At 39.4% G+C, this 17877-nt stretch overlaps 3 protein-coding genes across 4 annotated transcripts in view; 2 read left to right on the forward strand and 1 right to left on the reverse strand.

Annotated features, from left to right (window-relative positions):
• LOC134811823 (small ubiquitin-related modifier 1-B-like) overlaps window positions 1–12143 on the reverse strand; it is a 93671-nt gene extending 81528 nt beyond the window's left edge. For both annotated transcript variants that reach the window (XM_063818938.1, XM_063818925.1), the window contains exon 1: window positions 12134–12143. The gene's annotated coding sequence lies outside the window, so the exon portion shown is untranslated. The remainder of the gene's footprint in view (window positions 1–12133) is intronic.
• Window positions 12–2476, forward strand: LOC134825453 (uncharacterized). Its single transcript, XM_063837631.1, has 7 exons — window positions 12–102; window positions 210–318; window positions 536–739; window positions 917–1087; window positions 1316–1376; window positions 1493–1681; window positions 2062–2476. Exons 1-7 carry the CDS (start codon window positions 14–16, stop codon window positions 2334–2336), a joined length of 1098 nt encoding a protein of 365 aa, XP_063693701.1. The 5' UTR covers window positions 12–13; the 3' UTR covers window positions 2337–2476.
• Window positions 12144–14707: 2564 nt separating the features above from the next.
• LOC134811756 (uncharacterized) overlaps window positions 14708–17877 on the forward strand; it is a 34739-nt gene continuing 31569 nt past the window's right edge. The window contains exons 1-4 of the mRNA XM_063818804.1: window positions 14708–14932; window positions 15379–15546; window positions 15775–15913; window positions 16451–16535. Coding sequence (XP_063674874.1) covers window positions 14830–14932; window positions 15379–15546; window positions 15775–15913; window positions 16451–16535 — 495 coding nt within the window. The 5' untranslated portion in view covers window positions 14708–14829. The remainder of the gene's footprint in view (window positions 14933–15378; window positions 15547–15774; window positions 15914–16450; window positions 16536–17877) is intronic.

A 17877-nucleotide genomic window follows, 5' to 3' on the forward strand; every position in this document is an offset into this window, starting at 1 on the left:
TAACAAGATTAACATGAAATGTTCAATTCCTGGATGTGGTACGTTTGGAAGACGGCGTATACCAAAAAGAGCCCTTGAATCAGTGAAGCTCACGTACCCCACGTTAGTTGATTGATCCTAACAGCTTTCATATTCGTACATCCTTGGACACCTGCAATCATCATAAATACCATTATATAGAACACCACTCAAACTGTAACCTCTTTCAGGGCTTGGATTACCAATGACTCGAGAGTATGCGACACCCACCAACAGCGGTACAAGAACTCTCTTTTGGAGGGAATCAGATTCGCCACCATAAAGAATTCTGCGCGAATGGTTTGTGCTCTTTGTCATCGTAATTGTGTCAAACTGTTGTATCCAATTTTAGAACTATCCCAGACTCCTACATTTCATTATTATTCTATAATAAATGTCATTACTTAAACAAATCACTAAGTTTTCAACTTAACCGGTCCATAATTATTACTTCTCACGTCACGCCATCTTAGGTAACGTTGCCCCAACCGTAACCGCATATGAAATATTTACACAGGTTCACCAATACACTGGATTACCTAATGGAGAGGTATTTCTTGCCTTGCTGAAGTTCCTCCGGTCTTATCGCACCCAAACCTCCCTCACCTACGCTGTTACTGGCAACCATCATTCGACCCTCCTGTACGAGGACCAACTGCTCATCACGTTGAAGAAACTGCGAGTTAATCTTCCTGATGATATTTTAGCTGTCGATTTTCAGGTAAGCTTTTTAGTAGCAACAGCGGTAGTTTGGGTAACAGCAGTTGACCTTTCAAATGTTGATTTTCGACTTCTTACATTTCAAAAGAGATTTAAAAATAGATGCAGCTGTTCTAGGGACTGCTTCAAAACTTTTTTCCTATTATATTGCAACGGAACTAAGTTCAGGTAAATTCAGGTATCGAGATCACAGATAACATCGATATGGAGGTCCTGGCTGGATATCATGGTCAACAAATTCAAGACCCTGGTTGGCGACGAACTACCGTCACTAGCGAAGTGCCAGAAAGCCATGCCTGCATGCTTCGCTTCCCATCCCAACACTAGGATCGTGATTGACTGTACCGAGGTATGATTTGAGTCCATTACCAGAATCGAATGAGCGGCTCTTACTTTAGAGCTCAGACAGAATTATAACAGTCACAATAGATAAATTGACACAACATTTCACTTTAAACGTGACCAGTGAATTGGTGTTCTCTACAGCAGTACAATTACGGCGGGGTGCGAATTGTGATGTTCAAAATTTCATTTTGTTATTGCAGTTGTAGCAATTGAAAGTTCCTACAATCCACAGGTCCCAATTGAAGCTCCGTCCAACATTGAGTCGAGCGCCAAATGTTACAGCCATTATAAGTGTAAGTTCAGAAGATCATACCTTTCAGTAATGCTGAACTTGCAACGTAAATTACAGATCTTCTGCTTTCGTACCTCATACAATTTCCCCTGCATAATCATTCTGTTCCATCTCCAGCTACGCACACAGCCAAGTTACTAATCGGAATTGCGCCCAGTGGGGTAATCACATATGTCAGCCGCTGTTACCCTGGTGGCACAACCGATAAGGAAATTGTAGTGGATAGTGCCATACTGCAGAAGGTGACTGTTGGTGACAACGTGATGGCTGACAAGGGGTTCCTCATTCACGACATTTTGCCCGAAGGTTAGTTCCAACCGTGCTACACTCGAAATATGAGATTTTTCTGAACGGGCCCCTATAACACTAACAGTTAAAACCAACTTAAATCGTAGTATTTATATTTTGTATGCTGATTGCGAATCACCCAAATGATGCTCCTCTCGCGAGATAACGTGCTATGACTTATGGTTTCTAATTTCTCGTTAAGGTTTCAGCATACGCTTAAGTTAGAAATCGGGTTTGTGTTAGGGTTAGGGTCATTCTGGGTGGTTAAGGTTTCAGAGCCAGCTAGAAAACGTGTTGAAACGTCACGTAACAGTCTAGTTGAGTAGTTGAGTGTAGAGTGATTAATCATCGTCCGGTTAGTTAAGAATAAGCGGAATAAAAAGCGAATTAAATTTCAGGAGTTACACTAAACATCCCAGCGGGGATGTGGGGCAAGACTCAGTTCACGCCGGAAGAAGTAGCAGCCAGCAGGAAAGTCAGCATCGCCCGCATCCACGTGGAACGCTCTATTGGCTATCTGAAGCGGTACAAGATTTTGGGAAACAAAGTTGTGGCGAAGATGTTGCCTTATCTGAGCGACATCGCATTCGTGTGTGCCCAACTGGTCAATTTGAACCCTGTTTTTTTAAGGGAGGTGGACAACGATTTTTTTAAAATGACCAGGGCTACTTGAATAAATAAAAAATTATGTTATTATTCTGTTCCTGACTGGACGATAAGCACCACAGTCAGTTGGAGGTATATTTTATTTAAACCTGCTAACTGCAGGTATATTTTATTTAAACCTGCTAACATTTCTTGTCAGAGAATTCGTGTCCTAGTTTTTATTGTCAAACACTTACCGTCCAAGTTAAGTTAGGGAGCACTCATGGGTATATTCCTTTGGTTCCAGTTGGTGTAAACTTAAAGCACAGTTCATCATTTGAAATTCCACTGAGTTGATAATCGCGACCACATATTACAGCAAACTGTACATATTACAGCAAACTGTACTTATCTCCGCAGTTCAGCCGAGACATACTATAACTAAAAAATCATGTTATTATTCTGTTCCTGACTGGACGATAAGCACAGCAGTCAGTTGGAGGAGAGACCTTGATACACTATCAAGATTGTTTGACTATCGTAAACAACCCACCCCCCCCCCCCCCCCAACAGTTAGCATTGTACATGGGCACTGGGCACGGTTGTAATGGTCACGGTTCACACAATTTCTAGTTCTGTATGACGTAATCATGGCGTGTGTACCGAGGTGCAGTCTGCAGATAAGAGCACCTTGAAATTGCCAACCTGTGGCAGAGATAACAATGTGAACAAAGGGTCAAATACAGATAAGAAATGTAAACATACGATATAATGTCCCTCTGCTCAGTGCTCACTCTTCCTGTTGAACCTGTTTGAGTTGTTAATGAGACGATCTCCTTGTTCTTTCGTTGCAGAATCAACATGTTCTTTGTTTGAGTAACACAACAATTTTGAGGAAAAAGGAAGCGTTATTGGGCTGTAAAACCAACTTTAATCGATTTCTCGTGCAACGTTGTACAGGTGAGGAACAGTCACAAAAATGAGATGCTTACCTGCTGTGTTTTTTCGTACTCTGCTCTTCGCTCAAGTTCGATCAGTTAAGGTTAGGATTGCCTCGATCTTTCGGTTTCAGCCCTAGGTCAAGAGCTGTAGAACCGAAGGATCAAAATATATGTTGCTTGTTGCTTGCATTCTAACCTATAAAACATCGATTTTGAGGGATAAGGAAGTGTTTATAGGTTCTGAAACCTAGCTAAATCGATTTTTCGTGCAATTTTAGGTTAGAAACGGTCATCAAAATGAGTTAATAAGAAGGTCGATTTCTCGGTTATTTTTGAGCTTTCGTTCAGAAAATAATTCGGGGTCCTCAAAGGGGGGTAACAAGAAGGCGTTACATGTGTTACAAGCCTTCTATAATACAAAATATGTAACACCTCCTCAGCCTCCTGAACATGTGTTCCACCTAAAATGTAAACAAACAATGATCACCTCCTCAGCCTCCTGAACATGTGTTCCCTATTAATGTAAACAAACAATGATCACCTCCCCGCCAGTATCCACATCTATTATATTGGCCAATTTTTTGTGTACGAATAATTTTCCCCACATAATTTTTCAACATTCTCCATTGTATTGGGACGCGAACAAATTTGGTGAGTAAGAATCCTCAAAAGTTTTTGTGTAAGGTCCTAGTTTAGAGGGAAAAACTTAAAGTTGGAAAAATATTCAATTTCCTGTTTTTTGACGTAAATTATTTTCCAATTTCAAGCCTTGCTCCAAATGGCCAGGTTATATTATAGCTCTATTACGCTAATGCCAATGCCTACTTTCCCTACTATGCTCTCAATACCGATTACCGATTTTAACCGTTTTTTATAGAAAATCATGGCGCATCTGGCTGCACTATATTATGTGGGTTATAGTATTAGTATGGTCTTTATGATATATAAATATTTTTATTGGTTACGTATGTCTTATTTGTTTAACAATACATTATTTGTTATTTTGTTAACATAATATGTCTTTATTGGTTAACAATACATCGTCACGGTGGTTACACACGTGCAACTCATCACCGGAATTCGGAGCTCTCAGTTAATTTCCTCTCATTATCACGTCTTACTTAGCAATCTGGGGAGTTCGGGTTATTAGTCCATTTTAACCGTGTAATCATGGTACTAACGCTCTTGAAAATATAGTAGATCCCAGATATTGAAGTCCCAGACCCTAAAATACATGAAGTTAAACTATGCCTGTTGGGATGGGATCGATTTTGAGTATTTTACAGCACTGGCATTGGTTATTGACTGTTAGCATTCCTAATCAATGCTAATGCAGGGTGTACGATTTCTGGGGTTAGTTAAATATGGCTATTGTCATTGATCGGAGGCAAATGAGCGATCACCATATATAAACCCTGAAGGACCTTGCCGGGAATTGGTTCGATCCATCTAGTGCATTGTGCTGTAGCTTGTACATATCAGGCTTCTACATTTAGCGTCTATTCAACAACAGACAGCTGATATCCGACTGCTCTATGGACGTTTTTGATCGGTTATTCATACTTAATGACTTTGTTTATTATAATGACTTTCATCGTGGACGTTTCATGCAAAATGTGATTGATTTTAACCATATGCATGTCGAACCTTCAGCCCTCCAGCATATCAATCGCTGTCTTTAATCCAACCAAGGTTGACAATTCAGTTTTTCAAGCGTCCTTTTTATCCGATAATATTAGAAAGCAGCTCGTTCTGTTTTCCTCTTGTAAGTTATAAGCGAGTAAGTGCATAGTTAATCTTACATAATATCTATTTGTGTCTTCGAGTTTCCATGAAAATTTCTATTCTCTGCATTGCCCAAAAGGGTCTAATAAGCTTTAAGTCTAACGTCAGAAGTGGTGATTGACTCTCGGGGAATCTGGGGATTAAATTAAATTCTTTTGCAGTACTGTGTGTGTGTGTGTGTGTGTGTGTGTGTGTGTGTGTGTGTGTGTGTGTGACCTTCGAACGTTGAATTAGGTTGTTTCATTTCAGGTAGATGGATCAAATATTACATATTGAATTTTAAATAGAGCTCAGAGTGTTCTCACCTGTCAGTGTCATAAACATAAACCTTGAAGTTGAAGTTATTGCTTTGGGAATTGGGAGAGTCATACATAACTTAGATATGGCTTATTGCTTCACCGTCACAGTCAATTGCATTGGCTTCTTTATGCGTCGTAGACGGAAAAGAATCGGCCCTGTGTTTTGCGGGCATAAGTATTTTTTCTACCTAGCCCAAGTTGTGTTCCCACTCTAAATATCTGCTTAATTTTACATATAACCCGTCAAACCTTGTTTAATTTAGCATAGAACCAATCAATTTCCAGACTTTAATTTACAATATAAAACAGCAAACATTGGGCTTTTAACAGTTTTGACAAACATCAGATGCAATTTCATGTTAAAAACCAGATTAAAGTTAAATCCCAAGTTCATTCGGTCGTTACTGTTTCCTTCCAAGAGGAAAACGGAAAAAGCTGAAGGGATAAATGATATTTCGCTATTATTCATCCCTTCGTGTTTTTACAGTCGTTATTTGTACAAATACAGTACTCAGGTCTCAGGCATGTGTACTACAATTGTAAACACGTGTTATCATGGAACTTAATTAGTACCAAGAATTGAAGCATAGTATTGCATTAATGCACGACTACGTAATTCAGCTTACAACTAACCGTTTGTTGGCTGAATTCCAAGGAACCAAACCACTAAGAGGGTAATGAGGTACGGGAGCTCACAAAATTATCGATCATTAATCCAATGCCCTGAACTCTTAATAACTATTGGACCACGCGGCACGCACACCGTCTGCATTGCTCTTTGAAACTTCTAGTTTACTTCTATGCCACTATGTCACTACCACACCATGATAAGCTGGCTTCTCATCAATTTCAAGCTTTTAAGATAATTAAATTGCAATCTCGAACTTCTAGCAGCCTGCTTTTCACGGCCGTGCTAATGCTATAATAGCCACACATCACATCGCTGAACTCTGAACACTTACCGCTACGTCTTATTTGCATGGCAATTTCCTGTAGTTGAACTGAACAGTACTGCGAGTTAATCGTTCACGAGGAGCTTATCGCAGCGTGCGTTTTGAAGCCTTGATATTTTAGGTTTGCACAACATTTTAAAAGGATGTCGACAAACAAGTTAGTTCTTCAGTATAAATGAACACAGTTGCTCTTTGAATAATTATCATTTACAAACCATCGCTGACTTATTGCGATCAAGAATGGAGCGGTTATACTGTTTTGACTGCGATTATGTATTAGTTTAACCCAGCTTCCGTTGAAACACACTGATTGGTTAATATGTTATAGTTGTCACGCGTAAAATTAAAAACAGCCTTGAATCGTATCACCGCCCATAGTTGATTGTTAGTCTAGGATAAAATTAAAGATGCGACATTCCTCAGTCACGAGAATAAATATAAGTACATATTTACCAGGGCTAAGTCTATGAGCTGTATTTAAACGCTCTGAAAGTGATTACTCAACCGAACAGATGGTTTACTATGGGCTTCATTAATTTTAGAATTTTTGATCTCTTAAAGTTAAACGCACTATTCACGTGTCTGGAGTTTGGATTTCCAGCTTTTCTCACGTTATTCATTAAACGGAGGATGGGCATTTTGATGTGGTTACACATCCTCAGCTTTAAAGACATGATATTTTCAGTTTCTCTTGCGACTCTGCTATTCCGTAACAGCGGTTCAACCTAGGATATCCAACCACATGGTCCGACCACATGGTACAACGGTTACAACTGCTACCACTTACTATACAAGTGGTATGTTACATCAACATGTATCGTATTTGAAGGATAAACATTGTGTTGTTATGAATAAATGCATCAGTAAAGAGAGCCCTATGTATACCGCCGTGCATACGTTCTGCCCTCGCACCGGCTCACGTAACGGCTCTGTTACCGTTAGTTTGGGGCAAATTTGAATGATAATTATGTATGGTTGTTCCAAGGCACGACGGATTGGGTTTCGGTTAGTATTGTTTCTTTTTAGTTGGACACATATTTTTATTGTTACACCCGTTTTGTTAATCACTGCAGAGTAATATGTTCTCTTTTATCGAGGTAACAATAATACACTTAATAGCAATTTATGGGTACCAAACTTGGGCTGCCCTGTCCAATAAGATTTCTATGGTTATTGAGTATTGACCCATCCCTGATTCCGTCTGATACTAGAAATTGTTCTAGATCTTTTTCAAACACCATTGTTCTGGAGTTCTAGCTTGGAGTTGTGGTGTGAATCCTGAACCGGCAGCATTAAAGCTAAGCTAGCAATGTTACCTGTTTTAATACACATATGATATGGGGATGATATAGTCTGACTTGCCGTGAGTCTTAGAAATCTAGCACACGACTCCAATTTCAGCGGCACAGGTGCAGTATTGCTATCTCACCTAGATACGCTTATAATCAGCTCATCAGCTCATCAGACAGGTTCATGCAGAGTACATACAACGATACAATTAGATACTGATGAGTTGACACCTGTCGTTCTTTGGACATTTGTTACGCATAAATTTCAATTTCGTTCCTTTATTTCAATTTGTTCCATTGGGTGGCTTTAATGGAATAACCATAGGTCATTTATGGGCCCATTCCAGTGGATACATCGTGGTCAGGCAGTGGTACTTCTACTGCCGTTATAACTAAAATGTTGTAGGCAGCAGTAATATGTCTTTGCGGTGATAGTTACACTGGATGCAGGTGGATTCATCATTTGTACAATTAATAATCAATTATTAACATCAATACTCAATAGTGGCGTTATAAAGATAATACTGCCATTGATGACACTATCGGCATTGGTTAATTTTATCACAGTAATTGAGAAAGTGGCGTCACCAAGGAAGGTACCGCTGCATATGGTTCCAATGTAGGTATGGAGAATCTAGCCATTGGAGATGCACCAAATTGGCGCAAACAATTTGTAAACATGTCGTGGTCACATCATGTCCGTCATACGGCATCCAGAGCTAGAAACGTTGCAACCTGGGTGCTCAGTGTATTGAGATGCAGAAATATACTCTCAATGATAATACTTTATTAGTCACTTGTACTAGCAGTGATGACTTATTTTAGGTATACTAATGGGGTCACGTTTATGGAACACTATTCCCTCATATCATCACCCCATTAATTTTAGAGACCCACTGCTGTTTAAAGCAAAGCTATTATCATTATCAAAGCTATATCAGCATTAATTCTTAAATCGTGTCCAGATAACCCATATGCGAGCAACTACGGCTGGAAGTCAACCAATACTCAAAGTCAACAGTCATTATATGATGGTTCATTTGCGGTAATGGGGTCACGTTTATGGAGCATTATCCTGTCATATCTCCACACCATCGAAGATCCACTACTGTTTAAAGCAGAGCTATCAACATTTCTTAAATCGTTTCCCGATAAACCAATCTGTAAGCAACTACGGCTGCCTTAATGGAAACTCTTTGCTGGACTGAAGTATGAACAAGGCTGCAGCGATGACCGATGACCCAGTAGAGGAATCTAGCAATCTCTCCTAAGTAAATAAGTAATCCATCACCCTCATCCATAATGATCAGTGATCACAGTTAAAGAAATAGGCTACAAAGATTTAATGAACTACAGTGCCTGGAGAGTTGAGATTAGTTTAAATCTTCCTGGAGGTGCGGGCAGAAGGAAAGTGCTACTGTAGTACTTCCCTCCTGTAGCACTTCCCTCTTGTAGCACTTCCCTCCTGCAGCACTTCCCTCTTGTAGCACTTCCCTCCTGTAGTACTTCCCTCCTGTAGCACTTCCCTCTTATAGCACTTCCCTCCTGTAGCACTTCCCTCCTGTAGCACTTCCCTCCTGTAGCACTTCCCTCCTGTAGCACTTCCCTCCTGTAGCACTTCCCTCCTGTAGCACTTCCTTCTAGTAGTACTTCACTCCTTTAGCACTTCCTTCCAGTAGTACTTCCCTCCTGTAGCACTTCCCTCTTGTAGCACTTCCCTCCTGTAGTACTTCCCTCCTGTAGCACTTCCCTCTTATAGCACTTCCCTCCTGTAGCACTTCCCTCCTGTAGCACTTCCCTCCTGTAGCACTTCCTTCCAGTAGTACTTCACTCCTTTAGCACTTCCTTCCAGTAGTACTTCCTTCCTGTAGTACTTCCCTCCTGTAGTACTTCCCTCCTGTAGCATTTCCCTCCTGTATCACTTCCCTCCTGTAGCACTTCCCTCCTGTATCACTTCCCTCCTGTAGCATTTCCCTCCTGTAGCACTTCCCTCCTGTAGCACTTCCCTCCTGTAGCACTTCCTTCCAGTAGTACTTCCCTCCTGTAGCACTTCCCTCCTGTAGCATTTCCCTCCAGTAGCACTTCCCTCCTGTAGCACTTCCCTCCTGTAGCACTTCCGCTTCCCTCCTGTAGCACATCCCTCCTGTAGCACTTCCTTCCTGTAGTACTTCCCTCCTGTAGCACTTCCCTCCTATAGCACTTCTCTTCTGTACCTGACCTCTTGCGGCCCACAACACAGCTCGCCCCTCGGGACTAATATTAATAATAAAACGTTTTAACATTTAAAGCAGCACCTGGAACCCAAACCCTCCACTCACTGCACGTCACTTAGTTAAATTGTTACAAGGGAGCTCTGGCATGTGTTGCTCAAAGTCATGAGCGCCTCCAGATACCCTTCTCTCTCTCTCTCTCTCTCTCTCTCTCTCTCTCTCTCTCTCTCTCTCTCTCTCTCTCGGTACTGTCAAGGAATTCATAGTCGTTATGTTTTGTGCATGTGTTTTAAATTTCTTGGTCCTTAATTGGTTATTTTTGAGTCTTTCAATAAATTTGGGCGACAAATGGCGACAAATAGCGACAAATGATTTTAAAGATTTCTTCACCACTAAATGAAAATTTGCACACAATGTGAGCGGAAATATGGGCGGTGACAAACCCAAGTTTTAAAGAACCAATCGTGTCAACAGTATTTAAACCTTGCAACCGAATTGTTTTTATTCCGTTTCTAGGCGATCAATCTTTGAACCGGTATTTTACAAGTTCTCTACTGAAGTTGATTATCGCTATAAAACAAAAGAATGAACCTGTATAAGAAAATTTTCATGTTGACCATTAAATTCAATACACTTGTTTTAATCACCAGCTGTAGACATTATAATATTCGACGTTGCGGTTTATTTGTAATACGGTAGTAATGTGTATACATTACCTTTATTTACCTGCCTAAAATCTGATAGTGCTCTTGATTTTTATTATACAGGGCCCTTATCGGTGATAATGGGGCCTAAGTGTGCTGTTATGTGGAGAGAAAATCAAATGGCTCTCTCTCTTTTTACAATTAATTAGTTTGCCTAGCGTATTTTCAGCAGGATGAAAAGTAATCACAGCATGAGCGGTTTTACATGGAACATTTTGATCTCTCACTAATTTTTTACCCGTCCAAATGAATATTAAATATCATTGCGATGTAACGTGCTGTTGGTATTATATTTCTTGTGAATTCGAGGAATCGAGGAAGGTAATTTTATATATCTGCTCGTGATAGTGGTTAGCTGTTTAAACATAACACCTTGGTACCGCTACCACTCGTACCCGAACTTATTAACAGTATTATACTTTTAATTGTAATAATGCCTCAATTTAGTTGTAATAATGCCTCAACAGTCAACATCAGATTTAAAATAGCTTGAGACTGGCAACTCGTGTTTCTCTACTGGGTATTCAAACGCTTTTCTGTAATAACGAAGTATACTTAAAGCTGGGGCATATGTTGATTTTTGGTCTTTATTTCCATTATTACTATCAGTATCAGGTGTATGGTGCATTGATTTGATTGGGTGGCCAGACTGCCAGGACAACATACACTGTTATATATCCTGTGCTCACTTTTATGTTTGTGGATCGCAGGAGCTGCGCTTTGATTAATCTGACCCTTTATTTGATTGCATTTCTACCTACCATTTCGATTGTAGTACTGTTAGAGCTGCCCGATCTTTCGACTTGATCTTAGATTGACTTGACGTAAGCCGTATAGGGTGGTCAGCTCGATCAATTCACAAGGGAAATTAGCCCCTCTTAGTTGTTTGTACACTACGAGAGGTGTGTATTAGTTTTGTGGGTGGTGGGGATGTTTGCACAACACACTGTCGTGGTTTGTTAGCGTTTGTGGTTTATATCCTGAAGAGTGATTTGTGATTATATCAGTATTGTTGGCTGGTATAAAAGTTTGTATAATTCACGCCTGACAGTATTCTCACTCCAACGGAGTAAGAGTGAACACTGTGTCTTATCTAGCTCTTAGTCTTATCTAGCTCTATTGTTAATACGAAGTATATTCAAGCTTCGTGCTTCGTACGAAGATTGGGGATGGCTCCTCCCATGATCTTTGTGTAATCTGTAATGTGTAGCAAGCAGTGGCAGGACCGCGGCACTTCAATAAATCCGCCTTATATTTGGGACATCTTTAATCAAGAAATTACTGATAGTTTGAATCAGCCCAGCTCCCCTCCAACAGATTCAATGCCATTTATACTGCACATGTCATGTTAATTACAGTTGACGGGTTGCCCCTGGAAAACGGAGCGTCCTGCTCTCCCACTAATCGTGTGTCTAGTGCGAGCACACGAGATACCAGGTGCTCTCCGATCTCAGCATCATGTAACATTGACTGGTTAATACAATCTTCCTCTCTTCATTTCGTCACTGTGCTATTGATTTTGTCGGGGCTTGTAGAAGGAGTTGAACGTGCTCAGTGTTATATAGATGTATACTGTATATGCTGGGAGCGGATATCATGTTTATTCTGATATTTTTGTTGTGAATTTCATTCTCCTTCTGAAATCTTTCTTGCGTGATTAGTGGAGCTGAAGGTGTGTCAGTGACACACCTTATTAAGTTATTACAAATTATTTATACCTAGTTTTAATTTGCTGTCTCTTTAACTTTAAGTAGTCATCCCGTAAAGGACCCTCCCTATTTCTATAAATATATTTTACCTAGCACAAGCCACTTATTCGGTCGACAATTTAATTATCATGGTTTCATAAAAATTAGGAACAGGAAATTCGGTCGATTTGTATTTTATATTGAGTGTAGGCATTTTATTTAATCGTAAAGATAGTCTACAAATGTACCGCAGCATGTTATAAAATATATTGTTAAACTAACGCACAATTTATTACACCAACATAATTACCCATTATAATGCACAGATTTACCAAAATATGATCTACTTCGTTGTTCATCTGATTGAAATACCAATAGCAAGTGTTGTTTGTTTTTGTGGTGCACTGGGGAGGAAAACTATTTGACTAAAACTTTAAAAAGATTTTTGTTCGATAGTTTTGGGTCGATTTGAGATAAGTTGACCTACGTAGTTCAGTTACTAATATTAGTTTGAACTTCTCCGTTTCTGGTGTTCAGGAACCATGCATTACAGCCTAGGACCGGGACCGATGATTTTTGTTTGTAAGATCTCGTCCATATATTAATTATTAAATCGGATATGAACCTTCAGCGACTATTAGAGGCATGATCCAGCAAACTTTGGCATGATGCTAAATTGAAGTAAAATTGTTAGTAATTCTAGTCTAGCGATATAACTCTAAAAATAATCAGCTTGGCGAGACGAAACCAAAAACGTTTAAGATTGGTTTAAAAAAATTTTAAATTCAAAAATGGCATAAAATGGTATAAGTTTCTTTGGATAAAATGGAAAAACCTTAGGGTAAATTGATAAGTATGCCATTTTAATTTTATGCCATTGGCCCCACCCTTCAAAGTGATCAGCTATTTGTAGATCGATAATTTTCATTTATTGTAACACATCAATTAAGTTCTTATGGCTCACATTATAGAGTTCTTGTCGCTAAAAATAAACCAGTTCGAGTCTATAATTATAATTAGTGACGCACTGACATCTGTCTGACAATAAACTCGTATAGAGACACATTCCGCTGAATATCATCTTTGTTACAAATGGTGAATATGATAAATCAAATATAGCGAAGTAAACTACAATATGTTTGTATAGTTGTATACCAGCCGCCATAGCCGGAAATGAGCGGCTTTGTCTCACAGTCAATGCATTATTATATCAGAAAAGAAAAAGCTTGTTGTCAACTGTAACACGGCGGTAGCTTAAATTGCTTTTAATGAAAGATGACGGCCCGATAATTTGGTTGGCGAGAGAGTCGTAATGATCTTGTCAACCTGTCCTGACTGTCGGTACAATCATTGACATTATAATGTGCTCCTAGATCGGAACCGCCGGTGAATTTGGGCTCTTCTCGGCAACTTCCCGTCTTTTGTCGTGGTCTTTGTTGTCAGATCTTCGTAAGAACTGACTGTTCGAACAGCAAATGTATTTAATGAATTAATGCGGCCGAATGTAGATATTGTTCCTTGCAATTAAATATAGATATTGTCCCTTATATGATTGAATCTAGGGATTCAATCATATATTGATATTGTCCCTTACAATTAAATCTAGACACCGTTCCGTACAATTAAATCTATTTATTTATCCTTACAATATTAAATCTATATATTGTTCCTTACTGTTACATCTATTAATATTTTTCCTTACAAATCTAAATATTGTTCTAAAATCCGTACAATATTAAATCTAGATATTATTCTTTGCATTTAAGATGTCTTTAACTGCTTAACCGTTGCAACATGAGAGCTACATCGCACAAAACGTAGAGTTCTTGTGGTCGTTAATTGCAATTTGCAGCACAGCTCAGAACGCGATATTTCATGAGGCGGTTCGTTCTATAGAAAACTATCCGTTTTCGTTTTGAATTATAAACCGTTTCTTTGTTAGTTCCATCGAGTTAAGTACTGGAGTGTGATTATTTGTTTGCTGGTCAATTACATTTACTGTCCTGACCTTTATAAGTTCGGTATAGACAAATCCTCTATATACCATGGTTCCATTAACCGAGTATATCTTCTCTGTTTGCTGGTCCTCTTTCATTTCTTCATTAGCCCGGGATGAACTCGATACCTTCGGCCCATTTTATCCCGATATACGAAAAATAAACGATCTAAAACGACCAAAAGAAGCTGTAGTAAAAGAGACGAGTCCTAGTTCACTAAATAGCGCTGTCATTATCCAGTACAGCTGGTGCACTATATAGTGACAGATCTCATTTGTCACTAAATTTCCCTTGTTACTACATAGTGCTGTCACTAAATAGCCCGGTTACAATATGTTTGTAGGCTAAAAGGGCCCCGTGACGTCAATCGTCTGCAAACAAAGATCCTTTTTTGTTGACTCCAAACCAGGGTATCGTCTCTTAAAGTGCTTTGCTTGATTGTTTGATTCGAAATATAATTATAGTGCCCGAGTGGTGTCGCAATAAAGAGATGTCGTTATATAGTGCGATTACCGATCGAGTATTTTCGTTGGGAATTTGCTTACAATGTTTATAATGCCAAATGTTAATCTTTAATTTACCGAAATATCCTCAGAAGGTGGTATGTTTGTTGAAGTGTAGCACTTTAGAATTTAGATAAACAAGTTTAGAGTGTCGATCAGATACCAAAGTCAGCTTGCCAGCTAGATTTAAGAAATAACATGGGGGACCAGAGATGATAATTTGTGGACGAGATGAGCTGTCCTATCAACCCGCAAACTACACGCTCTCGGAGTCGATGTTGTGTGCTATTGACAGAAACATCGCCGAATCTGTCGGTGAGTTTTTAGTTACATCACTTTTAATTCGTATCTTGGGATATATTCGTTAACTGCAGCTGTCTTCCTATCTTGACACTTGACAGTTAAACGATTCGGGAGCCAATCTATTTAAAGTCAAGTTGGTAGATTTATTTTGATATTTAAAGCGCGTTACGTGATAGAACCCCAAACGTTTACTCAAAATTGTTCATTTTAAGGGAGTATTTGAGCTCCAGAACGGTGGCATAGTATGCACCAGATACATGATAACCGAGGGGCCTTATTGCCTGTAATTCTAGTTGACCGGTTAATACGTGTCAGACCGATCAGCCACTGATTGGTCTTGGTTAATCGTCTATAGGTAGCTAAATCTCAGGGGGCCTTATTGTGTGGCAACCCTCCAGAATACCCATTTTCAACTTCAAACAATCACAGAGCAAATCATAACTAGACTTACATTTCAGTGCTGTGTATCGTGTACCTGGGACTGACGATACTTTCCTTCGTTTCAAATGGATGTGTTATCTTGTTGGCTATCTGGGAGAGGTGCCCTGAGCTCGATAGTTTGACTTTTGTCCTTGTAACTTCATTAAGTTTCAACCAACTGTTCATCAGTTTCTTTATTTACCCACGTTAGTGTTACTTTTTTATCATAACTTTTTGTGAATGAACAATACATTTTCTATGAATGAACCTATGGTTAATTTTTCCACATTAATCCTATCAATTCCACAATAATTTAATGGGGATCAAGAAGAAGAAAGTTTTTAGCAAGTTGCTCAATACAAAATTTCTAAATATCCCAATACTTACAACATGATAAAACAAAAGTATATAGTCTAAACTGAACACAATCTCAGTTGTGAGCTACTCGGTGATAGCTCGAGTATGGGACCTTCAGAGTCTGTGGTGCTGGTTCTGTGCCCTGGTTTCCTCCTACCTCTACACCGTCTACTTCCTGCACATTCTTATCCTTGCTCTTGATATGCTGGTCGTCAAGTTAGTATATTGTCATAAGTTGTATCATTGTGTAAAGTAATAAGTGTCATATAATGTAACGTAATCTTTAGATTATAAATTAGTGTGTAATTTGTGAACAAAGAATATTAAATATTAGAAGAGATCAAATGTATCCAGGTGTAAGATATTTAAGTCTTTTGTGTCTTTTTTTACGTTATGTGTATTTTTACATTATATTACTGTAATTGTGAAGAAAGAATATCATATATTAGAATAGATGTGTCCAGATGTGAGCAAAAAAGTCTATTGTTCAAGTTAATAATATATAGATGTAATATTCAGCCGTGTTACTTCTGAGGCTTATAACAGTACATTCAGCATTAATATTATGATTAAGTAACCCAGATGTTCGCAAGGGCTGGCTCATGACATTAAAACTTTAGAACAACGACTCAAATATGGTGTCTGGACGGACAATGTTGAACTACTATGTTAATTTCGAGCTCCTGTTCAGAGATTAAGTGAAGTCAATGTGGTGCAATTATTCCAGTAAATTCAGACATTAATCTCCCTCAGGCACTGTGATGTGAGGACCCTGATGTCAGTTTCGGTCAGTAAAACTGTCGCACTTACCACCTGGGTAATAGCTCTCGCTCCTCAGGTAAATCTAGTATTTCACGAAGATCAGAGATCATCATTAACAATTAGTAGCTAGACATATTGACACTGTCGAAACTCTTTACCTAGAGTCTAGACCGTAACTATTACCCAAAAGTGTGGCAAATATAAAATGTACAGCATTACCCGGCCATTTTATGAGGGCGTGTCTAGTAAGCCTTCATTAAGGTTTCCCACCCCTCCGCATCACCACCATCATGGACGAAGTTCACCGCAAGTTCACCAACCCTCCCCGACATCAGTCCTTAGCCTCATTCAACCGACAGACCAGAGATCACGCAATCAGCGTTTCCCTTCCTTTCCATCCCTCACTCTCCAAACCTATCTCCAAGATACTCGGACAACACGACATCAAAGTGACCCACTCATCAGCCACTACTCTCCGCAACCTTCTCACCAAGACGAAGACCACACCCCCCACTCAACTCACCCCAACACCATCTACGAGATATCCTGCTCACAATGTCCCTCCAAGTACACTGGACAGACCTACAGACCCCTCATCCAACGAATGAAAGAACACGAACGATGCTACAGACTCAACAATGCCTTCGACGAAACCACAGACAGGATCTAATCCGCCCCCGCCCATCATGCCCTAACCACTGGACATTCCATCTCCTGGAACAACATAGAAGTCCTTAAATCACTCACCACACGATCTCAACTTGACCTGACAGAACATGCTGCTATCCAGATAAGACAACCCTCCATGAACCGTACTGATCGTGCCCCTAAATGTAGCTCACTATGGGACCCCATCCTTCCAAAGATCGCTTCATCCCTCAAGACCAGGCCATCTGGCATTTCCTTTTCATCTACCTCACAAGCCTAGTTTTTTAATGTTATTGTAATGTAATCTGAACACCCTCACCACTCCACCCTTTCACGTCACACACCACTCATCATTGACACCACTACATCATATATAATCACCCTTCACAACATCATCCTCAGTTGAAAACGATTTACACAAGTATTTTGAAAGCTCCTGCTAATACAATCTTTCGTATCACTTATATGTTTTAAATATCCCCCTTCAGGCACAATACATAGTATATATACTAACACAACATAAAACCACTCCTTGAACTAGATGAAATTTACAAACTATATCACGTAACTGCGCACCGAATTCTCAATACAAATGCAGCTAACAAAGCCGCGCCCAACCCTGTAAGTGATCACAAATTATTAAAAGACTCCCTCATAAATCAGTCAAATTTTAGTCAATCCATCAAACCACTATGCAGCAAAAAGTATAGAATTCCTAAAATCATCGAAGCTCTAACCAATCAATTCAAAAAATGTTGGCAATACCAAAA

The sequence above is a fragment of the Bolinopsis microptera genome, chromosome 1 (genome assembly GCF_026151205.1).
Source record: "Bolinopsis microptera isolate Bmic1 chromosome 1, MBARI_Bmic_1.0, whole genome shotgun sequence".
In the NCBI taxonomy this organism is placed as follows: domain Eukaryota; kingdom Metazoa; phylum Ctenophora; class Tentaculata; order Lobata; family Bolinopsidae; genus Bolinopsis; species Bolinopsis microptera.